The sequence below is a fragment of the Psilocybe cubensis genome, chromosome 3 (genome assembly GCF_017499595.1).
Source record: "Psilocybe cubensis strain MGC-MH-2018 chromosome 3, whole genome shotgun sequence".
NCBI lineage: Eukaryota > Fungi > Basidiomycota > Agaricomycetes > Agaricales > Agrocybaceae > Psilocybe > Psilocybe cubensis.
Window position 1 is genome coordinate 1,470,287 of NC_063001.1, and position 26,266 is coordinate 1,496,552.

At 42.8% G+C, this 26,266-nt stretch overlaps 8 protein-coding genes across 8 annotated transcripts; 4 read left to right on the plus strand and 4 right to left on the minus strand.

Moving 5' to 3' along the window:
* Nucleotides 1-271: 271 nt before the first annotated feature.
* Nucleotides 272-5,933, plus strand: JR316_0003266 (Myosin-2; the record flags this gene model as incomplete). The annotated part of the gene is made up of 15 exons (XM_047889040.1): nt 272-412; nt 464-593; nt 652-889; nt 939-960; nt 1,022-1,216; nt 1,271-1,954; nt 2,006-2,059; nt 2,114-2,919; nt 2,972-3,399; nt 3,448-3,535; nt 3,585-4,734; nt 4,798-5,329; nt 5,391-5,512; nt 5,564-5,665; nt 5,727-5,933. The coding sequence occupies 15 exons, from the start codon at nt 272-274 to the stop codon at nt 5,931-5,933; spliced, it is 4,899 nt and encodes a 1,632-aa protein (XP_047751414.1).
* A 1,161-nt stretch (nt 5,934-7,094) lies between these two features.
* Nucleotides 7,095-7,569, plus strand: JR316_0003267 (Charged multivesicular body protein 2A; the record flags this gene model as incomplete). Its single annotated transcript, XM_047889041.1, has 3 exons — nt 7,095-7,106; nt 7,159-7,323; nt 7,378-7,569. The coding sequence occupies 3 exons, from the start codon at nt 7,095-7,097 to the stop codon at nt 7,567-7,569; spliced, it is 369 nt and encodes a 122-aa protein (XP_047751415.1).
* Nucleotides 7,570-7,633: 64 nt separating this feature from the next.
* Nucleotides 7,634-8,051, plus strand: JR316_0003268 (Charged multivesicular body protein 2a; the record flags this gene model as incomplete). The annotated part of the gene is made up of 2 exons (XM_047889042.1): nt 7,634-7,795; nt 7,851-8,051. 2 exons carry the CDS (start codon nt 7,634-7,636, stop codon nt 8,049-8,051), a joined length of 363 nt encoding a protein of 120 aa, XP_047751416.1.
* An 86-nt stretch (nt 8,052-8,137) lies between these two features.
* Nucleotides 8,138-10,977, minus strand: JR316_0003269 (Conserved oligomeric Golgi complex subunit 4; the record flags this gene model as incomplete). The annotated part of the gene is made up of 12 exons (XM_047889043.1): nt 8,138-8,230; nt 8,280-8,411; nt 8,473-8,558; nt 8,619-8,811; nt 8,870-9,040; nt 9,092-9,370; nt 9,418-9,600; nt 9,661-9,828; nt 9,883-10,088; nt 10,142-10,373; nt 10,432-10,557; nt 10,612-10,977. 12 exons carry the CDS (start codon nt 10,975-10,977, stop codon nt 8,138-8,140), a joined length of 2,235 nt encoding a protein of 744 aa, XP_047751417.1.
* A 349-nt stretch (nt 10,978-11,326) lies between these two features.
* Nucleotides 11,327-14,686, minus strand: JR316_0003270 (putative beta-glucosidase I; the record flags this gene model as incomplete). The annotated part of the gene is made up of 15 exons (XM_047889044.1): nt 11,327-11,738; nt 11,796-11,867; nt 11,927-12,129; nt 12,181-12,399; nt 12,455-12,605; nt 12,658-12,736; nt 12,796-13,050; nt 13,113-13,597; nt 13,666-13,767; nt 13,829-13,876; nt 13,924-14,020; nt 14,076-14,129; nt 14,188-14,368; nt 14,426-14,476; nt 14,531-14,686. The coding sequence occupies 15 exons, from the start codon at nt 14,684-14,686 to the stop codon at nt 11,327-11,329; spliced, it is 2,565 nt and encodes an 854-aa protein (XP_047751418.1).
* Nucleotides 14,687-14,806: 120 nt separating this feature from the next.
* On the plus strand, nt 14,807-15,494 carry JR316_0003271 (UPF0538 protein C2C4.04c; the record flags this gene model as incomplete). The annotated part of the gene is made up of 6 exons (XM_047889045.1): nt 14,807-14,972; nt 15,031-15,078; nt 15,127-15,164; nt 15,216-15,297; nt 15,357-15,421; nt 15,477-15,494. 6 exons carry the CDS (start codon nt 14,807-14,809, stop codon nt 15,492-15,494), a joined length of 417 nt encoding a protein of 138 aa, XP_047751419.1.
* A 144-nt stretch (nt 15,495-15,638) lies between these two features.
* JR316_0003272 (DnaJ protein-like protein ANJ1) lies at nt 15,639-17,127 on the minus strand (the record flags this gene model as incomplete). Its single annotated transcript, XM_047889046.1, has 6 exons — nt 15,639-15,931; nt 15,986-16,649; nt 16,711-16,810; nt 16,868-16,930; nt 16,992-17,063; nt 17,114-17,127. The coding sequence occupies 6 exons, from the start codon at nt 17,125-17,127 to the stop codon at nt 15,639-15,641; spliced, it is 1,206 nt and encodes a 401-aa protein (XP_047751420.1).
* A 145-nt stretch (nt 17,128-17,272) lies between these two features.
* JR316_0003273 (Hydrolase C26A3.11) lies at nt 17,273-18,704 on the minus strand (the record flags this gene model as incomplete). Its single annotated transcript, XM_047889047.1, has 11 exons — nt 17,273-17,361; nt 17,416-17,471; nt 17,523-17,551; nt 17,601-17,670; nt 17,724-17,802; nt 17,852-17,926; nt 17,978-18,026; nt 18,082-18,152; nt 18,205-18,273; nt 18,331-18,490; nt 18,546-18,704. The coding sequence occupies 11 exons, from the start codon at nt 18,702-18,704 to the stop codon at nt 17,273-17,275; spliced, it is 906 nt and encodes a 301-aa protein (XP_047751421.1).
* Nucleotides 18,705-26,266: the final 7,562 nt, after the last annotated feature.

Here is a 26,266-nt window from a genome sequence, read left to right on the forward strand (position 1 = left end):
GGATGAACTTTTGACTCTGTTAACGCGGCTGTATTATCCGTATAGGAGTGTGCTAGAATACATGTATGGCTATCGTAGAGGCTGTAAAATGCGCGACAGAGAGAATGAGTTTCAGGGCAAGTTGGTATCATGATTTTGAGGCAACGGAAATGATCAACGAGGCTTGTTGGCCGGTCACTACATAAGGCACTTGCGACTTGAAAATAACAAGGACCAACAACTCTTTACTTTCAACCCCTTGCTGGACAAGCCGTTGCTTCTTCCTAGTAACATGGCTGAAAACATATACAGCAAGGGAACCCGGGTCTGGTTCGAGGATAAGGACCATGCCTGGATCTCTGCTGAAGTTTCCTCTGTAACAAAGGGTAACGACGATACCATCAAGCTGGTCTTTATAGACGAACGCGGCAAGGTACTTTCCTCTTTTTTCATTTGAGTACCCTTAACTGAAATTATTTGCTAGGAAATCACGCTTAATACTACTGGCAAGGAAATCAAAGAAGGCAAAGAGGGTCTTCCGCCTCTACGAAATCCACCACTACTCGAAACAGCCGATGATCTAGCCACACTCTCACATCTTAACGAACCTTCAGGTACGTGGGCCTGGCCTCCATTATCCATGTTATCTTATACAACTGCGACTCCAACCAGTCCTTCATACTATCCGAAATCGATATGCCCAACACAGTATTTACACCTACAGTGGCATCGTGTTAATTGCCGTCAATCCTTTCCAGCGCGTAACATTGTATGGGCCAGAAATCATCCAAGCATACAGCGGTCGTAAACGGGGAGAGCTGGAGCCGCATCTATTTGCCATTGCTGAAGATGCATATACGGCGATGAGAAAGGATGGGACTGGTCAAACTATCATTGTGTCAGGAGAGAGGTACGTCCCACGAATGAGTTATGTCGTCCATGAGTTGATCCCCGTGTAGCGGTGCTGGAAAGACCGAATCAGTACGTGTTCTGATCTATTGGATTTAATTACTCTGCTAACCTTACCACTATATCCCAATAGGCAAAGTTTATAATGCGATACCTTGCATCTGTGAACCCCCCTGACTCGAATGCCAAAACCAAAACCAAATTCTCCCTCGATGATTCCAGTGAAATTGAACGCCAAATTTTAGCTACAAATCCTATTCTTGAAGCATTCGGAAATGCCAAAACCACGCGTAACGACAATTCTTCTCGCTTCGGCAAATATATTCAGGTCTGATAATCCCTCCCAATGGACCGTGAGTATAAATAACTAACAGATGAATAGATTCTTTTCGACGGGAAACAAGAAATTGTCGGTGCTCGCATTCGCACATATCTACTTGAACGTTCAAGAATTGTTTTCCAACCTGTCACTGAGCGAAATTATCACATTTTCTATCAACTATGTGCTGGTGCCCCAGTGAAGGAGCGCAAGGATCTCGGTTTAGATTCCGATATCAACAAATTCCTTTATCTCAAACAAGGAGGTCCGTCGTCCACGCCAATTGCTGGAGTCGATGACGCCGAGGAGTTCCGTTCGACCCAGCAAGCGTTATCCACTGTGGGTATCAGTGTCGAGAAGCAATGGGCAGTTTTCCGTCTTCTTGCTGCTCTGCTTCATCTAGGGAATGTCAAGATATCTCAGCTACGCACCGACGCTTCGATTGAAGATAATGATGCTGCTCTTATACTGGCCACTCGATTCCTTGGTGTGCCGCTCGCAGAGTTCAAGAAATGGACGGTGAAGAAACAACTTCAGACTCGTTCTGAAAAAATTGTCACTTCCCTCAATGCTGCGCAAGCTACTGTTGTTCGCGATAGTGTGGCCAAATTTGTGTATGCATGCATGTTTGAATGGCTTGTCGCCATTGTCAACGAAAGTTTGGCTGGTGAAAACGGAGATGCTGCTGAACGAGCAGAAATGTTCATCGGCGTCCTGGATATCTATGGGTTCGAACATTTCCAAAAGGTCCGTGCCGTTAACAGATTGTTTTTATCTTTTCTTATACGCCTTTTATAGAATTCATTCGAACAATTTAGTATCAATTACGCCAATGAAAAACTCCAGCAAGAGGTATGAACAATTATGCCCTCATTATTTTCAAAAATTCTCATGGCGCCTTTTTAGTTTAATTCACACGTGTTCAAACTCGAACAAGAGGAATACGTTAAGGAAGAGATCAAGTGGAAATTCATCGATTTTTCGGACAATCAACCTTGTATCGATGTTATTGAAGGGAAGCTTGGTGTTCTGGCACTTTTGGATGAAGAATCTCGAATGCCTTCTGGTACCGATGCGTCATTCCTTCAGAAGCTGAGCACACAAATTTTACCCAAGCCTGAGTATAAAAATGTGTACAAGAAGCCAAGATTTGGAAACTCTGCATTCACCATCGCCCACTACGCTTTGGATGTAACATACGAAGTGGATGGCTTTTTGGAAAAGAATCGAGACACAGTCCCGGACGAACAGATGACTCTCCTCGCCTCTACAAAGAATCCTTTCTTGAAAGAGGTCTTGGATGCGGCTTTGAATTCAACTAGAGGAGTAGATGGACCTGCTCCCGCTTCACCGGCATTTTCAGATTCTGGAAGTGGAGGTTCACGGCGTTCATCTGTTATTCCTGATCCTGGCCGTCAATCGTTTGTCACGTCAAATGCGGGATCTGCAGCCAACAAGCGACCTGGAGCTACGAATAAGAAACCTACTCAAGGTTCTATCTTCAAAGCCTCTTTAATCGCTTTGATGGAGACTCTGAGCACCACGAATGTGCATTACATTCGATGCATCAAGCCAAACGAACTTAAAAGACCGTGGGAATTTCAACCTCAGCAGGTTCTGGGTCAACTACGGGCGTGTGGTGTTTTGGAGACTATCCGGATCAGCTGTGCTGGTTATCCAACACGGTGGACCTATGAAGAATTTGCGGAACGGTACGTTGCAAATGGTTAATCATTAATATTTATGTTGATTTGTTCCTTTCAGTTATTATATGCTGGTACCCTCATCCGATTGGCAGCCCATGATTCAGTCAATGGATCTCCGCCGGCTGTGTTCTACAATTTTGGAGAAAACTATTGCAGATCCAGATATGTATCAAAATGGTTTAACCAAGATTTTTTTCAGAGCGGGAATGCTTGCTGCGCTGGAATCATTCCGCTCCGATCGGTTGAATGCTATGGTCACTGTCGTTCAAAAGAATGTGCGGAGAAGGTTGGCCACCAGGGATTACCAAAATCTTCGTCGTGCTACGATCAAAATTCAGACATGGTGGAGAGGTATCCTGGCCCGAAAGCTAGTAGAAGGTATCCGTCGCGAAGTATCGGCCATCAGACTACAAACTGCTATTAGACGTTACATTCAAAGGAAAAGACTTGCAGATGTCAGACACGGTGTCATTTTGGTGCAGAGCCGTACGTATTTCTCGACTTTTGCTATGGCTTATTCTCAATTTCTGCTAGGTGTGCGTGGTATGCAAACCCGACAAAAGTACCTCCAGGAGAGGACTTTCCGTGCCGCTACTCTCCTACAGTGCCTCTTCCGTGGCGTGTAAGTTATCACTGCTTAGCATTCCAGTTTTTTCTAAATTTTATTTTAGACTTTCACGGCGTGTGTTCACTTCTGATGTGCGGCATGTTGTATTCATACAATCATGCATTCGACGTCGACTTGCTCGTAAAGAGCTTAAAGCTCTCAAACAAGAAGCTAGATCTGTGTCAAAATTCAAGGAGATATCATATCGTCTTGAAAACAAGGTCATCGAACTTACACAGAGTCTACAAGAGCGTACCAATGAGAAGAAGAGGTTGCAACTACAGCTCGGTGAACTCGAACAGCAGCTCCAGCAATGGATCAACCGTCACGAAGAAGCGGACTCTCGAGCTAAACAACTCCAGAACAACGTGCAAACCATGGAGACAGAGCTTGCTCACACCAATGAATTGCTTGCTGCGAAAGCCGGTATCGAAAAGAAACTGGAGGAAGCCATTGCTAAGGCAGCCGAAAAGGAGGCCAGCATCCAGAAACTAACTGACGAAATCGTTCGACAAGCTGCTCAACTAGAGGCACAGCAACGCGTTATTGATACTGCCCCCGCCCGCAATCAAGAGGATAGTTCTGTCATAATGACTCTGAAAAACGAAGTTAGCAGTCTTCGTGAGCAATTGAATAGGTCTAATGCCTTGAATGCACTCACAAGAGGCTCCCGGGCCGACCCTCCTTTGTCGCCCACTTTCGCACCAGGTTTGCGCCTGGCTGAAACCAACGGCCATATCAACGGAGACGTCCCTGCCACCCAACGTCGGGGTCACCAGAGGAGGCACAGCTCAGCTGGCGTTTTCTCATTTGCAAACGATGACAATCGCACATCGTCAGACGACATTCTCAGCGATGTGAGGAGAAGTGCTGGAAACCCACGCGCTGTTTCTGTCGCTTTCAATGGCGAGGATAACTACTTGCGGTTCAGAGCGAATGGACTTCCAGACATACGCGACTTCGATGACCCTGCCGAGGAGAAGATCAGATTGATGCAGGACATCAAACGCCTTGATGAAGACGTTTTGGATGGTCTCATCCGTGGTCTCAAAATTCCTGCTCCCAGCCTTACCAACCCATCAGCTGTCAAGGAAATCCTTTTCCCTGCCAATTTGATCAGCCTCGTCACAAATGAAATGTGGAAATACGGTCTCATTCAGGAAAGCGAGAGATTCCTTGCGAATGTCATGCAAACAATTCAGGCGCATGTAATGGTTGGTGTCCATAACGGTTTTACAACATTCGAAGTATGAACTAATTAACATCTTATACTTCAGTCTTTCACGGGCGAGGATGCAATTATACCCGGCATATATTGGCTATCCAATGTACATGAGATGCTTTCGTTCATCTGCGTTGCCGAAAGCGATATGCTTCAAGGCATTGGTCCAGGCGAGGAGAACGCTGTGCGCGCCTTTGACTGGAATGATTACGAACGGTTGGTGTCCGTCGTGAAACACGATCTTGATAGCTTGGAATACAACATCTACCACACCTGGATGCTTGAGACCAAGAAGAAATTGTCGAAGATGGTCATTCCTGCGTTGATCGAAAGCCAGTCTCTACCCGGATTCACCACCAGTGACGGCGGAGGTCGTTTGTTTAACCGCCTCCTCAATTCCAACAGCACACCTGCTTTCAGCATGGACGACATTTTGAACCTTCTTAACAAAGTATGGAAGAGTTTGAAGAGTTATTACATGGAAGAGTCTGTGATTCAGCAAGTGGTCACTGAATTACTCAAACTAATTGGCGTGGCGAGCTTCAATGACCTTCTGATGCGACGGAACTTCTCTTCTTGGAAACGAGGTTGGTTTAATTCTTTCGGTGTCCACCTTTCACTATGTTCAATATCCTGATTTCCCCCTAGCCATGCAAATTCAATATAACATTACTCGCATAGAAGAATGGTGTAAATCCCATGGTATGCCGGAAGGCACTCTTCAGCTGGAGCACTTGATGCAGGCCACCAAGTTGTTGCAATTAAAGAAGGTAACTTTAAATTCCTCTTTAGTCTTGACACCTACTGACCTCCTCCGCCAGGCTACCCCGGCTGACATAGAGATTATTTACGATGTTTGCTGGATGCTGAGTCCCATGCAAATTCAGCGAATGTGTACGAACTATTACGTTGCCGATTACGAGGTAACAATGCCTTTGTTACCTCCCTTGTAGAAACTTTCTAACCCTGGTTTTCTGCATATAGAACCCTATTTCTCCAGAAATTCTCCGCGTTGTAGCCTCGCGTGTACAAGCTAACGACCGGAACGACCACCTGCTTCTTTCGCCAGAGACGGAGGAAGTCGGGCCTTACGAATTGCCTTTACCTCGAGAAGTCTCGGGTTTAGAGACCTACGTTCCAGCTTACCTCAATGTGTCTCACCTACGGCGTTTGGCCGCTTTAGTATCATAATTGTTGTTATTTTGTGGATGGTTCCTATTTGTCGATTTATTTAATATACCTCGCATTGTCAAGTTGTTACTTATAATTACTCGCAATGCTTTATTCAAAGGTTTCCGACTATCTGGTTATACCTCTTCACAGAGTCTACTGAGAAACTGGGGTTACTAAAAGAATACTTCCGTCCTCTATTTCGTTGACGAGTAACAGGTCATTTCGGAGAACTACAAGCTCCTCCGTATCATTATCAGGGATTTTGCTGAGGCACAAGGCCTGTCTTCGTTAAAAATGCCAGTGTCTATCAGTTTGTTTAATCGAACTCACTGGATTTCCGGGAAACGATAGATTTAGTTTAGCAACAAGTAAATCTAAGGCGCGCCCAGTTACCACATTCTACGTATTTCACAGTTGTTCGTAGAAAGGCACGTAATTGCAGGAATATGCACACCTTTCTGAGCCAAAAGACCTTTTCGCCCTCCTCAATTATGATTTTAACATGCAACCGTTCGTCAGGCGGTGGAGACGCATTTTTATCCTTGGGGTCTGCAGGAATTGCTCGGTGGCGCAATTTCATAACTTCCATTTTATGCCATTGGGCCAATTTGACAGGATCAGTCGGAGGCTTGCTTTTTCGGATGGGTACTTTGGCACGAGAAGTGACCTTTTTCGGTTTCGTAGTAGCCGTTGTATTCGAGATAAAATATGGACAGTTATGTGTATCCTGATATCTATGTCTATATTAGTGGCATAAGTTGGTCGTACTATGCGTGTACCTAGTAGACAAAGACATACTGAGCACAAAACGCTTTATGGCATGCTGTACACGTTCCATTTTGTCCCTCAGTAATTACAAGGCTAGGCTTGCGGCAATCCTCCAAATCACATCGATGTGCTTGATCAGACTCAGAATTAGAATCAGTGGTAATCATGTTGGCTGCCAGAACAGGACACTTGTGGGCGTCTAAAGATCTGTGATCTGAACAGAATGCCTGCTGGCAGTGGGAACAGACAATCGGAAGAAAATCGCATAGGTCGCATGAGGGAAAGGAACATTGAGTACCAATGCGAAGGATAGTTGAGTCAGAGGTCATGACCGTAAACACGAAAGAGTATGGAGCTGTGCAACCGCAGCCCGCGATCAACTCTCCCTTCATCTTGCTTTCCACCATCACCATGAACTTAATTGTACGTTCCCAAATATGCATTTCCCTCACACATTTCATGCTATTCGATCTAGGAAACCCTCTTTGGGCGCACTGTCACTCCGGCCGAACGGTTGAGACAGCACCAACGCTCTCTCACCAAAGCTCAACGCGAGCTTGACCGCGAACGAACTAAACTCGAGCAAAGCGAAAAGAAGCTTATCATGGATATAAAGAAGAGCGCCAAAGCCGGCCAGATTGTCGGTTCTGTTTTTTTCTACCTACGTTCTTCCTAGGGACTCATGATTTACTAGAATGCATGTAAAGTAATGGCCAAAGACCTCGTACGGACACGACGTTATGTCCACAAGTTCTATCAAATGCGCACGCAGCTGCAGGCTGTCAGCCTTCGGATACAAACGCTAAGAAGCAACCAGCAGATGGCTGAGGCTATGAGGGGTGCTACTCGGGCAAGTCCTCAGATTGGTCAAAACACAGAAATCTAACCGAAACAACCAGGCGATGGCATCCATGAACCGAGGGCTAAATCTCCCTTCAATCCAACGCATCATGAATGACTTTGAGAAAGAAAGTGCGATGATGGACATGAAAGAAGAAATGATGTCCGATGCTGTCGATGATGTCATGGACGACGAAGAGGAAGAGGAAGAGGAAGGCGACAGAATTTTGAAGGAGGTTTTAGATGAAATTGGCGTCGACTTATCCCAAAAAGTACGCACATTATCGTTCAAACATGGAATCAGTTTTCATTTACAATACTTTCTAGCTAACCGATGCCCCTGTTGGTATCGCTTCCACTGCATCCCCCCTTGCCAATAGGCAACCAGTGGCATTGGGTGAATCTGGCTCATTGTCAAGTTCTGCGCGTCCGAATACAGACCTCTCTGGAGGTGTCAGCTCTGTTGGAGCAGGGGCGAGTGACGAAGATGCTCTCCAAGCAAGATTGGATGCCCTGCGACGGGGTTAGAATAACAGGCAATACGCGTTGGCATTGTCAAACCCTATATATCTATTTTTTATATCCGTGCAATTTTGATTTTGCGATACCCTTCTTCAAATCTTCAAACTAGCAATTGCTCTCGCCTCATGTGGCCCTATCTTCCACGATATACCGGATCCATTGTAAAATTCGTCGACATCTTCATCCTACAAACAACATTGAGCAGATTAACTGCAAGAAAAGAATTGGCCTTACTGCGTCTAAATTTAACAGTGTTGAAATCTGTTGTAATCTTAAGAATTTTTCCCTAATATCACCAAAGGTTGTTTGCGAAGAAAGATACGCGATAATTGCCCTAAGGTCCCGGTCAAATCGCACAGCTCCAAGCTTGGAAATTGGAGGTAGGTCAAAAAGAAATTTTCACCAGAGTGTGAATATAGGTACTTACCTCCGTGTATTTCAAACTCATCACTGTCTTCTCCCAGGGTTTCAATAGTACATCAAGCACGAGCCCGATGAATAAACGGTAATTGGCTTCAGAAAATGTATCCTAAAATTGAATTCCAGTTAGTATATTGTCGGGATTATAATAACTTGGTATCATTGCCTTGTATCCGTCAACCAAGGACTCCCACGTCTTTATAAACCGTTTGCGAGCCAAATCATGATAATCTGCTGTTGAGTATCCATCTTCGTCCAAAACATACGAGATATCCTTGAAAATTTCTGGAATAAAATTTCGTAATTTAGGTCGAAGTAGTTGGTTGAAAAGTTGTTCAATGCCGGACTGGAGGAACGAGAGCTAAGTCAGAATATGATGAAGATATTTCATATCCACCTCTCACTCTTAAAGATGACTTCAATCTATTTGTTAAAGAAGACAGGCCTGTAACTTGTTCTTTAACAAGTGCCTGACTTTCTTCAGTGAAATGTTGAGGAATCAAGGAACTTTCTACTAGGTCGTGAATCAATCGTTCCAGATGAGACGTTGATACATCAAAATCGTTCAAAAGAATCTGACGATGTATCAGAATAAATTGCGTTATGACGAGGACCCAGTAACTGACTATGAATGAATTTCTATTTTCCCTCTCGGCTCTGTCTGGTCTTGCACCCGAGGGTGCAGGACCTTGACTCTTGTAAACATCATCCAGTTTTCTTTTGATGACACCTATATAATCACGGTCGATGACTTCACGAATTTGTTGTAACGTTTTCTCAACTGCACCAAGAGACCCTGTAGTCATTAACCGTGCGGTAACAGATTTCAAGATATAGAAAACGTCATCAGGTGCTGTGGTGATTACTGGACTTTGCGATAGATCAGGAGTGGAAAGTCTGTGGGCCTGTAAAAGATTCAGAAGGTTAACGCTTTCATCAACGGGACACATACCTTATCTATTATAGTGCGAGTATACCATATTTCCATAGGAATGTAATATATTGTGGTCAAGTGCTCAAATAGTTTGTTTGATTCGGTAGAGTTGATAGGATCAAATTGAACAGGCGGGCTATGTTTTTCATTCACAATAGCTGCAGCTTCTGCCCCATCTTCATTGGTACTACCAACATTTCCCTAAACGATGACAATAACAGATGATAAATGACGGGGTATGTTGGAAGACAAAGTAAAAACCTTTAGTGACTCTGACAGAAATTTCTTGAACAGGTTCCATCGACCCAACATCCCAGCAAGTTCCGACAAAACCTTGTCTATCTCACGAGGATCGACGGCATTGTCTTCAGCGGGCCTACGCAAGGAAGAATATAGCGGCATTGGTGGATTATTTGAGACCTCAGTTAGCTAATAGACAGTTCGTTGAGATCATATCCTCAAATGGTGTATACAAAAAAGTACCTTGCGCTGCATTGATCTATCCTCTTCCCAACCGTTGATCAAGCTTTTTGTTACCCTGTCACTTTCTTCGAGCAGACGACGGACAACATTCTGCATTTTACCGGGGCCATAGTATTTTTCTACTACTGGCTGATGTTGATCTACTATCATGGCGATACTTTCGAATAAAGATGTCAGGGCTGTGATATAATATAGGGGCGATGAAGCTGAAGCACATTGTTGTTAGCTGCAATTTAAGTCAAGAAACAGTATATTTCACATTTTGCGCTGGCCGGTGACCTTACCCGGACAAGTTCCACCACAAATGATGCGTATGCTTCGAGACCCTCATCTTCCCAGCCAATCGCGGGAAATAACTTGAAGAAACGACTTGTTGCGTTCGAATCGCGTGCACGAGAGGCTTCTTGAAACTTTTCACGAAAAACAGATAATAAGGTTTCCCTGGCGGCTTGTAGAGTCTGTGGGGGAGGTAGATGGCTTTCTGACGTTGGCTGAGTGGTCGAATGAGAAGCCATACGCGTCAACATGAGGTAGGAATGCATGACGAACCACTGCTATTTCTGCAAATGGGCCAGCTATTACGTCCAGAGGAAGAGCCATAGCCCTTGCACAATGCCTAGCAGCAGACTCCCAGTCTTGGGACTCAATGGATGTTTGTAGAGCTAAAAGAGAGGCCTAAACGATGTCAGTACAATCTCGTAGTGTCCAGATACGTAAAAAGGCATGCACCTTGAGTTCCATAACTTGGCCAACACGATCTCCTGCTTCTCTGACGCGTCCCATTTCCTCGTCAAGAGATCTAACACGACTACCAACCCTCTCCGCTGTCTTTGCTGTATTGGAGACCCTATCTGAGAGCAGAGCGGCGTCCACTTGCAATTCATCGAGTTGGGGAATGAGAGACTCCAAACGAGCCAATGACGAGATTATGGGTTCTTTGTCCTTTAACAACTGTGTTAGAGAACTGGAAAGTTCTGCTTCTTCTGATTGAAATGCGGAGAGACACGATAGAATGTCTGTTAAGTTGGTTAGACTCCTAGGGTTCGGGCGGTGAACCTGATCTGCAGAGTTTGATGGAGTGTCTAGTGTGGCCATGTTACCGACAAAACATTGGCCTCGCGGTTGTAGTGTAGAGCAGGTTCGCCAATGGTATAGTAGAAGCTGAAGCGCTGAGGCCTGATAGAGACAAACTGTTGACTTCTGACTAGTTCTGAGCGTGTTCAAACTTGGTTCATTGAAGCGTATAGACCCGCTAGATAAGCGAGAATGACGGATCCATTTATGGACAGCAAATAAAGTACAGTTTCATTGTTCTACATTCGATACTACATAACTGACAACAATCTTGGACTTTAACCCAAGTATTTATATGGCTGATTACATCTACAATTCGGTTTGTCTGTTATGGTCATATCGTGTCAAGGTAGTATGGTATAAACATATCTCAAAGTCCAGTCCAGGAAAAGGATTCCTTAGATTCAAAAGTGTCGTTCAAAACCATGTTATCGCTGCTGGGGCCAATGTGGATTCCATACTTTCCTGCAGCGATTTTCCAGGAGTTGGTGGTCTCGTCCCAGAATGAAAAGGCGTATTTATCTAGAGTGATATTAACCTGCGTCGACGCCTTGCTTTCGATATTATGTGCTTTGGCAAAACCCTTGAGTTGCAACTTCGGTGTAGTAAGCCCAATATCGGGAAAGGACACGTAGAGCTGAACGACCTCCGAGCCAGAGATGTCACCTTCGTTCTTAACTGTCACGCCCACATCCAATTGGAGAGTATCCGGGTCTGTATATGGAGTGAGATGATTGATCACAAGATCTGAAAGGGAGAAACTGGTGTAGGATAAGCCGAATCTGTACATATCAAATATGTGTTAGATAAAATAGATGTGAGATTGATTTTTAGCGTACCCAAAGGGGAACAGAGGTTTAACTCCCCGCGCCTGATAATGCTTGTACCCAACGAACAAATCCTCACGATAACTTCAGGGGATACTAAATTAGCAGAATACACATTGTTTTTGCGTAGAGCAATTACTTACTGAATCTTTGCATTCTCGCTGCGGTCGTTGAGATATGCCGGTATGTCCTCGATGCGCACAGGCAATGTCAAAGGTAAACGACCACTTGGGTTGACCTTTCCATATAGAATGTCTGCAATGCCATTTCCAGACTCGTTTCCGGAGTACCAGGTTTGAAGCAACCCCCCCACTTTGTCGACCCAAGGCATAGAGACAGCAGATCCCTAAGAATATAATTAAGCACGTAAACTGATATGTTTCGTGGTTAGACGTACCGCTTGGATGCAGGCTACTGTCCTTGAGTTTGCTTCGGCAACTCGCGCGAACAACTCATCTTGTCGTCCAGGTAGTTTCAGAGATGGGCGATCAAATCCTTCACTCTCCCATTCCGGTGTTAATCCGCCAACGAGAACAACAGCATCGACAGATTTGGCAAGAGCGACTGCTTCATCGATAGCTTTGTCCTCATCGATCTTTTCACACCCTCCCAGACGCTGTTTCGGTTGATTAGTATAGAGTGTAGAGACCAGACTTCAAGTTACTACTGACCACTCCACGCATCAGGGCGGGCTGTGACAAACGGCCTTCGCCGTTTTCGTCGTCGCCGTCCGGGGGAGGAGTGTTAGTGTACAAAACGAGAACATCCACAGATTGTCCAGCATTGAGGTTGATTGTGGCTTTTTCTTCGATAGTGCCTTGTCTGACCAACACAGTTGAGTATTTCTTTTTATTACAATGAAAAATGCACATACCCGTAGAAAAAATCTCCGGGAGTTTGCTTTGTCCAGTTATCGATGAGAAGAGAGCCGTTGATCCACAGCTTTGCCCGCCCTGTCGTCAATATACTCATTTATTAGACAAAATTTGAATTTTAAGTGTAATGGATTTACCGGCCACTGTCAAACCTAGCTCGAACAGACACGTCTTATCGATAGTTAATTTGCCTTCAAGCTTGATCGACCAAGTAGGTGTTAATCCTTTTGGCAAAAAATCATTCAGCTTGACTCTGGTATCGTTAAGAGTAAATTGTTGAACTGGATTGGCGATTTCTCCGTTCTCGTCATGGGAGAAAAATGTACAAAGCCATCCGGGTTCACCACGAGGGGTCTTCAGGTTGGCCTCCAATGTAGGAAGATATTTGTGTGCTGGATAACGGAGTCACTATCATTGAATTTAAGCGCAATATGGTTATATGATAAATATTCACCATAGCATCCGACGTGGTACTGAATAGTGGAATCGGGATGTGCACCATCGTTTATTCCAGTCCAAGGGGTGACAACGTAAGTGGCCTTGAGTTGGGCAGATCCACCACCAGATATAACGCGTTCTTTGACACTTGGGCCAATAATGGCAATATTCAACGGTTTCTCTTGACTGAATGGGAGAAGGTTGTCATTGTTTTTCAAGAGCACGATTCCCTCGGCTGCTAATGCTCTACAAAATTGTCTTCCTTCTGGTGTATCTCGCGACCGTTCAGCACCATCGCCAAAGACTATCTCGGGGTTTTTCCGGGCTTGTTTCTGGACGAAGGTGAGGAGGTTCGTCACACGTTCGTCGATAGTGGACTGTGCCAGTTTCTTCGCGGACAGGCAGTGCAAAACCAAAGTACTGGTTCTCCACCGAGGTGGTCCTGGCATTTCTAGATCCAAGCCAGCATTGATTGGTTGATCCACACCATATGTCCCGAACCTTCACAGGAAGAAGTAAGATCAGTAACGTGATAAGGCATGAACACACACACAAAACAAAACAAATACCAGTCACTGATGACGATGCCATTGAATTTCCATTCTTTGCGCAGTATGTTTGTCAGGAGCTCCTTATTCTCGGAACAATGCACTCCACTGATACGACCGTATCTGTGAGAAGTAACTTAGATTTTTCTTGCTTCTTTCAATCATTGATAGGGATGCTATGTACGATGTCATGAAAGCACCAGGTTTAGCATGCTTTTGTGCCAGCATGAATCTATAGGTATATTAGAATGCAGAAATGCAGATTGAATAAGGACTGACGGATAAAGGTAAATTTCACGCAGCGCTCTGTCGGACATGACTGATTCAACAGCTGTACGCTCATCTTCTTGATCATTAGCAACAAAGTGCTTGATCGCTGTGATTTCCAAGCGGTGAGCTCGATATACAGGAAAAAGATGAAATAAGCGAACTGGCAGCAACACCCTGCGATTGAAGACCGTTGACGTACGCGGCGGCCAATGTGCCTGATATAGACCATCAGATGAGATACGAGATCTGCGCGGTGCGTGCCAATTCACTAACCTGATAGATGGGGATCCTCTGAGAAAGATTCAAAAGATCGTCCACCCAAAGGCGTTCGTTGAATGTTGCATGTCGGTGCCAAAAGAATCACAGAAGATTTGAGTTTAGCCTCTTGTGCTAGGAAGACACCGACACGTTTGACTAGACCCGGGTCAAACGTAGAAGCAAGCGCAGTCGCACACTACATCGCAGGCATTATAGAGCTTATATTAATCTAAGAAAAGCATTGTGTGCGTACAGGCAAACATTGCGCGGGTGTCGGGACAAAATGGGAGGAACCGCGTACACCCTTTGCGAAGAAGTGAGTGTTTTTTCATAAGCCGCACGAGTTTGAAATACCGACGTTAGGACCATCGCTCATTCGAATGGACGGTATGCCTAGTCTTTCAATGGTGGTCGTATTCCACCAATTAGGAGCACCGAGAAGGGAGATTTTCTCGTCGACTCTGAGTTTTTTGACTAGATCTGGAATAGAAGCATCGAGAAAGGTCCTGGACATGGTGGGGATTGAGGGGTTGGGAACATTGTCGAGAAAGTGGTTTATATACGGACAAAATTCGGTGACCGGGTCATGGTCGGGTTGAAGTCGTTTGCCGCGTATTTCCTAATCTAATCTCTCATGGCCGATTCTCAGCTCACTAACCACCTACGTCCAAACGACGACGCAACTCTCACCGTCCGCGTTATAAAGTCCTTCAAGTTCAGGACAGAACGCAGCCTTGTTCTGCATCATATCGATCTCAACACCACCACCGTCGCTCAGCTCAAAGAACTTGCGAAGCAAGGTTTGTCCTTTGCTCGCCCCACAACCCCTCCGATATATTTAACTGCAGTCTCGATTAGCGGTGGCCACGCAGCCGGGATGGAAGCCGTATCGTAACGTTTCTCTCGGTGAGTTCGTCGAGCACTGTATTCGGCACGGATCTCATTGCGTTGTAGACACGTTAAAGCTCTACACGAAGGCGCACGGCGCTAAGGTCCGTCCAAATATTTGTAATGCTGGCCATGCTCTCGAAAGGTTTGGTTAGACTTCAAATCTCATCATCAATTTGGACCACGACGATTGGATACTACGTGATGAAGAGAAATCTCTGGCAGAAGCAGGTTTCGGTGAGTGCAAGGTGTTCTAGTGTCCGAAACACTCTCACATATTTGTTTGTTCCAATCAGAGAACGAGACCGAGGTCAGCTTCTTCAACCTCAATGACTACGAAGAATTTAAGCTAAATCCCGAGGTAAGAAATTTACTTCCATATCCACTTCAAAATACTTCTCAGTCTATGACTGCAGACTAGCTGGGATGTGTAATTGCGTATAGGTATTATATGGCATGTATACACCGATGTAGCAGAAGGGGGAATCTAAAAAATGCGATACATGACGTGACGAAAGGGAATGAAAAACACAACATAGAAATGAGAATATGGAACGTAAAAAAGTCTTAATCACAATCTACTGGTTAGCGCATTGTACGCGGGGCTCCTCGTGGTCTTCATCCATCGCATCGTCGTGCATCGCACCACGTGCCGCCTTCGTATCCGTCTCGTCCAAAGAAACTTCTTCGATGAGGATGTTTTTGTCGAACTTCTCCACAGGCTTTCGGGGAGGAAGAGCTTTTTCAAGGAGGGGAATGGCAGCAAGGTCAATGGAGTCTGGGAATTTGACAGATAGCTTGACGTATAGGTCGCCGGGTTCGTGGTGTCGTTGGGAGGGCATGCCTTGACCATGGATGACTTTGAGCTCATCTACAAAAAATGAAAGCTTAGAGATGTGAAACAATCAACATATGTGCATCCTACCATTCTTGATCACCTCTCCGGGTTCGATGTTAACGAGGAGAGCACGATCATCAAGATGCTTGATGGCAAATTGTCCTCCTGCAAGGGCAGTCAAAAGGTCAACCTCGACTTCAATAACGAGATCATTTTCTTGACGGCGGAAGCGCTCGTGAGGTTTCTCCTCTATCACAATCACAACGTCCCCTGGCTCTGCGTTCGGTGACTGGTCACTTTCCCCACGGAATTGAATAGTCTGGCCTCCTTTCATGCCCTTGTCGATGTGAACCTCAAGGAACTTCTTTTCGGGTAGAACCTTCTTCCCTTTGCAATTTGTACACCGATCTTTGGCATTGATAATTTCTCCTGTGCCCGAACATTCGTCGCAAGGTGACTGGATTTGTTGAATCATGGGACCCATCTGCCGGAGAGTGACCTTGATACCACGTCCACTACATGTGTGGCAGGTCCGCACAGCGCCTTCCTTGCCACCCTTTCCTTTACATTTGCTGCAGATCACGTTCCTTGTCAAAGCGAGTTTGGTTGTCTTTCCTTTGTACAGATCTTCGAGAGTGACGTTAACGCGATGGACGAGATCCTTTGTCTTGCGAGGACCTTGAGATCTGCCTCCGCCTCCTCCCCCGAAGAAACCGCCACCGCCACCACCAAACAGTTGACTGAAGAGATCCTGTGACAAAGAGTATTATTTATTGAGTACGTCACCCTGACCGGATGGACGAAGGGCGCACCTGAGGATCCATTCCTCCCATTCCGCCTTGCTCTGACAAACCAGCTTTTCCTCTAGCATCATAAATTTGCCTTTTATCGGGATCGGAGAGAATTTCATAGCTGTGATCGGGAGCATGAGAATGAACTAGAACGGAGAAAGCAAGCGCTGCCACTCACGCGTGTGTCACTTCTTTGAACAACTCGGGATCTCCTCCCTTGTCGGGGTGCAGCCTGAGAGCCCTAAGAGGGAGGAAGTCTAGATAAGTAACCAAGGAGGACATATGACGATTAGAAGACCTACTTTTTGCGATAGGCCTTCTTCAACTCGGACTCAGACGCTGTTGGGGGAACCTCAAGAAGATCATAGTACTCTCTGCAATAGGTGAGACGGGTGAGCGATTTAAAGAGCAGAAAGGCGCTCACGTTTCGCGAACCATTGTGAAGTGGGGAAAGGTAAGAGGGAATAATGTGGATGAGCGTATAGAACAGAGTCTGCTTTTGACTAATTATGACAAAAAATTTGATGATCGTTCTACAAGCATCTACAACTTTCTACACGACTTGACTAATCGGGCAACCGCCTCAATCCGCACTTACATCCTTGTACACATCAAATCGCCGCTGCACCGTCACTGGTATTCCTGCCCGTGTCTCCTTCAGCACCTCGGGCACTGCAATTACATACATTCAGCCCCTTTCTGCACTGGGAAGTCTTTCAGACTTACTGATGTCTGCATACACGATTTCTTCGCCTTCCTGTGCTTCGCACAGCTTCGCTCCCCTGTTATCAGTTAGTTACAGTAAGGCAGTGTGCAAAAATCATGTCACCAACATCGGGTCCACAACCATTGAGTGTCCCCACTGCAGCTAATTCGTTAGCAGTTCAACTCATTACCGGGTTTGCACCTACCGCATGATATCCAGCAGTCATGTCTCGAGCAGGACTGCACATAGACATAAACACCTGGTTATCAATGGCTCTGTTCACGATGGTTATTCTATAGTTGTATATCCCCGGGTTGAACGGACAAACCTGCTGCGCTGCAAGAGTTCCCAGTGCAGTGGACCAGTTGTCAGATTGAAAGCGCCCGGGTAAATCAGTACATGGCAGCCTGGGCCGTGATGAGTACCCTACTTGAACACAAAACAACAGGGCAATACCTTTTCGTGCCGCAATCATCGCCATTTCTGGGAAGCGGATGTCATAACATATTCCGAGCCCGATTCTGGCAAATTCTGGATGGGGCAACGTTAGTCGAGCTCTTTAAGATGGTTACAATTTCATACCTGTATCAAAGTGGTTGAGCGTTGTGCCTCCCGTCAGCGTCTCGCTCTCCTAGTCATGATGTCTCGTCTTAATTTGGCTTTCCTCTTCTGACACTGCATCTAACCTTGAATTTGATCTTTCCTGGAATGTCAATATCGAAAAGATGGACTTTGCGATGCATTGCGACAAGATCGCCTGGAGTTTGTTGACATTAATAACAAGTCGAACCAGAAAGTCGCAAACGCACCATTAGGATTGTATACAGTACAGGTATTATAGATCTTATCGTCTGTAGCATCTCGTTCTGGGATCGAACCTGTGGTTTAATTTAATTGTATATCTGTGCGATCGCGAGTGAATTCACGACTCGCACCTCCAATCAACCACGTCTTCAGCTCTTTCGCTACCGAAGAAAGCATCTTCACACTTTCGCTCGAACTGTTGGCGGCATCGTACGCAGTCCCTGGTACATATCCTATGTTCTCCGCGTAGACTGGGAAGTGTGTATGTCCATAGGGCGAATTGAAGCATTCCTAATGATATGACAAACAATAAAATACCCGAGCCCCCAAGGTCATGTCAACATACAGGCAATACGATTAGATCAGGTTTTTTGGTGTGTCCTTGCCCGGTGGCAGCTTTAAGAATCATCTCGCGAGCATGTAGCAGATTCTCTACTTTGTTGGATCCGACTTGTCCAAGCTGAATTAATGCGAGAGTGAAAGCTTTAAAAGATGGGATTGGCATAATGGCTTGCTATGTTCAGTAGCGAACTCCCAGAGGGGATTTTGAATATCCGATATTGAGAGGCCACCTGTTGTGACGGGGCGTGAGAGTCCCGGCACACTTCGAACCTCAGAAAGACTGGCTAAAATATGTCTATTCAAGGTCGAACTTCTACACTACTCTAACTACGTCTTTTATACCTTTCTACCTACCTACCTACGTCATAGACACAGTCACTTGAATATCAAATACGAACACGATAGAAAATCGTAGAAAACTTAGTAATATTCCGGCAGTATTCTTGCCGTGATGGCTCGGCATCGACAATGTGATGCCGCCGTCACATACGCCCTCCAGGCATTCCCGCGGAATGGCTCTTGTGGCCTCGTTTGGCGTAAGGATGCACGCGGTGGAGAGCGGTATCAAGGACGACCTGATTGACTTTCTTGATTTCTCAAACGCTTCCGTAAGAGGCAGCCAGTTCAATGGCGTTGGTGAGTTCGAACTCCGACGGAAAGTTGATGGTTAGCGGAAAGTGACCCTTTGCCTCCGAAATAATATTGCCACGGTCGTCGAATTGAGTCAGGCGATTGGCGGGGTTAGGGTCTCAATGTAAATAAGATACGAACTCCGTATAGCCAACTGGCATGAGCAAGTGAGTGTTGGGTGGCATGGGTTTGACAACACGATAGGCGAATGAAATGAAGTCCTTTAGTTGAGCCGCGTGAATCGATCGAACCGTGTTATTCTCGTTGATGATGCCATACTTGAATGGAAATATTTTGAACAAGAGTGCGAATCCGGCTAGAGGAATGCACAGAGTGAAAGGTCAAGCGAAGAAGTCACGCGGATACATTTGCGCAAGCATGAGACTGTAATCACGCATCACTGTTCTATAATTAACACGCAATATTAAATAGATAGGGGTGTTCACGCTACCGTGGTCATTTTCAAGTCTCGTTTGTTCTCCCTTCGACGTATCAGGTCCAGCAGGTGGATTGGACACGGGTATCATGTTTGATGAAGGCTCGTGGGACATGCTTTGTGCATGCTGGATGGCTGCAGTCGGCTGGACGTGGGAAACTTGAGAAGTTGTGTTTGCACCTGATAGTGGACTGATGTGCATGCTACCTATCTGGTCCGTCATCGTAGCGTCCTGTTGTTGGGTAGTCGAGAAAGAGTTGGATATATAGTTGTATAAGATAGCTTTGAGTGTAGGGTAGGGATAGGTTTCTGGTTCAATATACCATTCTGTCCCCTTCTTATATCTCATATCTAACTTTTCAATTTCAAATTGTATCATACCAGAAAAAATATGCAAATTATCTGGAACTTTCCTTTCATTATTCTTGGCAAGTTCAGTGACGTGTTTAATGCCCTTTGCATCCAGGTATTCTTCCAATTCTTGTAAATGTTTGATATCTTCATAATTCACCCAAGTTTTGTCTCCTGATTTCCATTGAACTTCAAACTTCAAGGTGCCATTCACGTCATTTATATGATTACTAATTCTCTGTACTGCCCACTTGCCTTCCAGGTCTTCAGTCCTGAAGATCTGACTGTCCAGACGGCCTAGAAACAACCTATCATCATTTGGCACATGAATTCTCAACAAAGAAGCATGGAATACATCATGCACTCTCCTTCGTTTTAAATCACTAGATAAATCAATACAATATGAGTTGTTATTAAAGTCTTTCATAATTTTGAATGGTCCTACAAAGCAAGGCGCTAATTTACGACTCAACCCCTTAGGTATATCAATATTAGCGGTAGAAATATAAACCAAGTCGTCTACTTTAAAGGGTGCACAAATGCGTTTCCTATTTGTACCTCTAATGGACTTTACACAAAACGCAATGATTGAATCGTGAGCTTTCATCAGGGCAGACTTCATTTTCATGGCAAAGACTTTAACACCCGGAAAATCAACTGGTTTATCCGAGTCCCATATAAATGAGCGAGGTAAGCGCCCATAATTAAGAAAGAATGGCACAAACCCAGTGCTCTCAGACCTGGCAGAATTAATAGCAAATTCAATTGCAGGCAACTTTATAACCCAATCACGCTGATTAGCTGAAATGCACTGCCAAAGCATCTGTCCAATCGTTTTATTACAGTGGGCAAAAAAACCGTTCGAGTATTGGTCACGTATGAAAAGATTAATTTATAACTTTGAAATTAAAAATGTTAAAAATATGAGATTATTCACAGATATACTATATGGTGTTAGCTAAAGGATGACACACTGATCATGTGATTTGTCCAAGAATTGACCAAACAGCAGCATACACAATTTGCTAAGTCATTCGAACAGTTTTTTTGCTAGTAATTTAAATGCTATAAACTATATATTATCACATGACTTTGTTGATATACCAAACAACTATCAATAAAATCATGTGACTACATGTTGAATAGGTATATAATAGCTACAACCAACCTCTTTATCCCCCCAATCAAGCATGAAACCCCTCTCTAAAGCAACCATTGCTACTATTGTCTCTCTTCTTACTTCTAGTCACTCCTATGCCTCTATCAAGGCCCAGACTGGAGCTAGTGCTGGTTCTATCACCAAGATTTGCCAAGACTACTGTCCTAAGGCAGTGGTTTCCCATGGAGGACGCCCAAAGAAGCTGACTGGTGCCAATATCACCTATACCAAGCATAGAATTCGAACTGGACAAATCAAGAATACTGTGCAAGCTGCCAAGTCTCTGGCTACTATTAATGGCCAGAATATCAGTCCTCAAACAGTTAGAAATGCACTCAAATCAACTGGCATGGTCTCAGTGGCAAAACAAAAGAAGCCTTTGTTATCAAAAAAGCATAGGAGGGCTATATTGGAGTTTGCAAAAAGGCACTTGGAGTGGACTGTGGATGACTGGGCAAGGGTCTGGTGGTCAGATGAAACCAAAATCAATATATTGGGTTCAGATGGCAGAAATCAGGTGTGGATAGACAAGGAAAACAGACAGGACCCCAGGAGAATCAAGCAAACTGTGAAGTTTGGAGGAGGAAACTTGATGATGTGGGGTTGTATGGGATGGGAAGGAATTGGATTTGCCACTAGAATTGATGAGAAGATGGATGCTCAGTTATACACTGAGATCCTAGGTGATGAGCTCCTAAAATCCTTGGAGTGGTATGGTCAACAGGTAGAAGATATCCACTTTCAGCAAGACAATGACCCCAAGCACACCTCAAAATTGGCCAAGAAATGGTTTGAAGAGCAGAATTTTAGGGTCCTCATATGGGCTGCACAATCTCCAGATCTCAACCCCATTAAACATCTATGGGAATACCTCAAAAGAAGACTTAATGAACATGAAGTCCCACCAAAGGGTATCCATGAACTTTGGGAGAGGGTTGAGAAGGAATGGAATGGAATACCCAAGGAAGTGGTGCAGAATTTGATTGCTAGCATGCCTAGAAGGTGTGCAGCAGTGATTAAGGCCAAGGGTGGACATACAAAGTACTAGTAGATATGATTTATTAATACTCAAGTGTTTAGCAAAAAAACTGTTCAAATGACTTAGCAAACTGTATATGCTCCTGTTTGGTCAATTCTTGGAAAAATCACATGATCAGTGTGCCATCCTTTAGCTAATACCCTCTAGTATACCTGTGAATAATCTCATATTTTTAACATTTTTAATTTCAAAGTTATAAATTAATCTTTTCATACATGACCAACACTCGAACGGTTTTTTTGCCCACTGTATTATCCTCTCGGCACTTCTTTTTTTGAGTCTTGTATGCCTTATTTGTTGCAGGCAGTCCCTCTATATTTAAACTTGTATCCGCAACAAACACACAAAAAACAATATTAGAATGGGTATTAGCATTGGCAAGGTGTCCATGTACAGCGTAGTCTTCTTTGTGCCATATTTTGCAAATATAATGGCTGAGAAGGATACCTGCTGGCCTTTTGCACTTATATAAATCCAAAAATGATAAGGCCTCCTTGTTTGCTTTGAAGAGCAGTGTTGAATATGGCAGTTGGCTGGTCAAATTCATGCCAACTAATACATTCTCTAGAACAAAGCCTCCTTTGGACTCAAAAGACATGTCAATAGCAGTTTCCACCCACATTGCATTAAAAATAGCAATAGGCAGCTATAGGGCAGCAACCATAACCCACTAACAGGCTACATAGGTGTGCTTTGATTGTCTTTGTAGGGTTATAGTGAGGTCAACTGGCCTATCTTAAGCAAAAAAAGAATCCCAATACCCTATAGCGTGCATAGTTACACAATGCCATAGGGGTACCTGCATAGAAGTCAGCTAAATGTATCATTATATGCATATTTATATTGGTGCCCATTGATTATGGCATTCTACCATCTGAAACTCCTAGCCCAGGGATAAGCCTTGGTTTTTCAGATAGTAAAATATCTGTATTGTCACAATCCATTGCAGTAATATGTAAAATATGTCCATGGTGGCGATCCACATTAAAATATGCATGTATAATGATGGTTTGTGGTAATTAAAGTAAAGAATGTGGTAGTTCAAGTTAGATGGACGTGGAGACTTAAATAGATACATACTTCAATTCAAGATTTAATCAACACAAGTATTATGTGATCACGTGACACCCATATTGTCTTATTCTTGTTGGCCTTATTCTGTCAACTCATACTTCTTTTTCTGTCATATTGCATCAAAAGCCAATAGATCCAACAATAAAGAACACAAAGAGAATTCAGTAAATCACATTTATTACTCTACAGGTTAGTAAAATTACTTCTGTCTTTAAGATATTTAGGTAATTCAAGGCACTTCTCAATTAAAAATCCTTTGAAGCTGTCAATCTATTGCCTCTTGTCCGCCAATATTTTGGACAAAAAGTGGCTCCAAATTTTTATGGCCCAATTAAGATCAACCTATGACTTGTAGCTTCCAGCCATATTATACATTTAAGATAACTAGTTATATAGGAATTTGTTATCTTACCTTACATCTTTGAAATCATTTCATTAAGTTACCTTATTATTTCAATAGAGTGCTTGCAGTAGTACTGTTTTATTTTATTACATACACCTGGTGGTTTTTTAATCTTATTAGTTTCATTGCTAGCAGAGCTTATTTTATTTTATTAAATCACTAATTTATTTCATTGTAGTGTGCTTTTATTAGAATTTATTCATTTTATTGTGGTATGCTTTCATTAGTGTCAATTCAATTTATTTCTGTACACTTTTATTAAAAATTGATTCCATTGTAGTATATTTTCATTAACATTAATTGATTTTATTGTGATGTAGTGTTAATGTAAATTTTAAGTTCACCTGGATTTTACTTGATGGATTCAAGGTTTTAATCAATTTGGTGTGTTTTTCATAAGTTTTCTCAAGTGCAAGTAAAGGTAGATATATATGGAGATTTTGGAAATGTGTTTTAAAGAAGTTAATCTAAAAAAAACATTTGTTTGTAATTTATATGTTTGAATTACATACCTAAAGCTTGGTATTTAGAGTAGCAATTTGATAGCTGGTTAGACTAATGGACAGACTTAATAGACGGAACTGACAAATGAAACTGACAGACAGAACTGATGGACGGAACTGACAGACAGATTTAACAGACAGAACTAATGGACAGATGAGTAGTTAAACTGAACTGACTAAAGATTTAAACAAACTGATTGCTTTAGAAAGAAATACTGAATTTATAGTGATTCAATACTCTTTTTAACAGACAAGCAGAGTTTAGGTAGTATAAGTATATTGCAAAAAATAACTAGCAATTACAGCTTTTGAGTAAGTTTGGGGTGCTATTGAAAAAGAAAACTTAGCTACTGCCTAAATTTTCTGAGCCTTTATATACTTTTTCCTATGCTTACATAATCACAATAGCAATTTCTATATAAGAATAGGCTGACTAAACTCTAAACCTTATTACCAATCCATTTCTATTGTTTTGGCTAATTTTGGCAGAATAAGTAAGCACCAGGTGGTGATTTATAAGTATTTCTATTGTATTCACTAAGCGCCAAGCAGAAGATTACTAATATGTATCATTATTATTAGTTAATACAATATTCAACAATGTTGCCTTGATAACACATTAATTAGGCTGTATTGATTATCTATTTTTAGATTTGAGGCTATATGCTGTCTGATTGCTGCTCCCATGGCTGTGCTGGGTACTGATTATGCTTGTGGTCCATTAATCATATCTGATTTGGGTGCAGTTGTTATGTGACCATGCATAATTTTATCTTTGCAGATAACATATCTTTCCCAACAAGGTTGACTTAAGGTATTCTGTAAGTTTTGCCTGTTTTGTTATTGTTGGTTGGTGCAAGGAATATTATATTTTTATTCAAAACATTTTGCATGTCTTACAGTGGTTTTATCATAAATTTATTTTATTTAACTGGTATAATTAATTTTATCTATGATTAGGCAAGAATCTAGCACAATTTTTGGTTTAGGAACTTAGACTAAATATATTAAAATTAAGGCTAACAGCCATTCCATTAAGGCTTTATCTCTACTCCTTCTTTTGGCTTTTAGCTCTATAAATAATGCTCATCGTATGCTACTTTTATGCATTGCTGGCAATGGATTGGGCACTTTTGGGAGCATTTCTGGACCATTTCTCCTAGTGTTTTTTAATAGTCCTATAGTTTTAATATGCTCTAATCCAAATCTGAAATCAAAATTGCAATATCATTGTTTATTATTATGTAATTAAGCATATAATGTTTTATTTCCCTTTATTTCAAAGATATTTAATGCATATATGCTACTGTTTAGAGCAGATTTACATATTTATATATACTGAAAATGATCAATCTGGTTTACAATAAAATATACAAAATCTGGGAAGGATGAGGGATAGTATCCTTCAATCTTGGAATTTGATCAAGATTAAAGGCTTTAAAAATTAGTATAATAAGCACCTAGTTAATTCTAGCTAGGCCTGAATTTATCTGATCAGGAAGGCATTTATACAAGGGGTAGGAGGAGGAGTACGATGAATATTCTAGTTCAATAGGTTCTACTACTCTAATTGAGCTGAAACTTGGCATCTATTTTATCTAATATAAATTAAAAATAATGAAATAACCCCTGGAGGGTACTATTAAAGGTGTACTTTTTGACCAAAATATTGTACATTTAATTGCACAATAATGAGTAAAGATATTGCAATTTTAATTTTAGATTTAGATTAGAACACATTAAAACTATAGGACTACTAAAAAACACTAAGAGGAATAGTCTAGAAATGTCTCCAAAAGTGCCTAATCTATTGCCAGCAATATACAAAAATAGCATATGATGAGCATTATTTATAGAGCTAAGGGCCAAGGGAAGGGATAGAGACAGGATAATGGAATAGTTATTAGCCTTAATTCTAATATATTTAAGTTTTTGAACCAAAAATAGTGCTAGATTCATGCTTAATCATAGATAAGATTAATTATACTAGTTAAATAAAATAAATTTATAATAAAACCACACCACAATAAAATCAATTTTTAATAATGTACACCAAAATGAATTGAATTAACACTAATAAAAGTGTACCACAATGAAATGAATAAATTCTAATGAAAGCACACTACAATG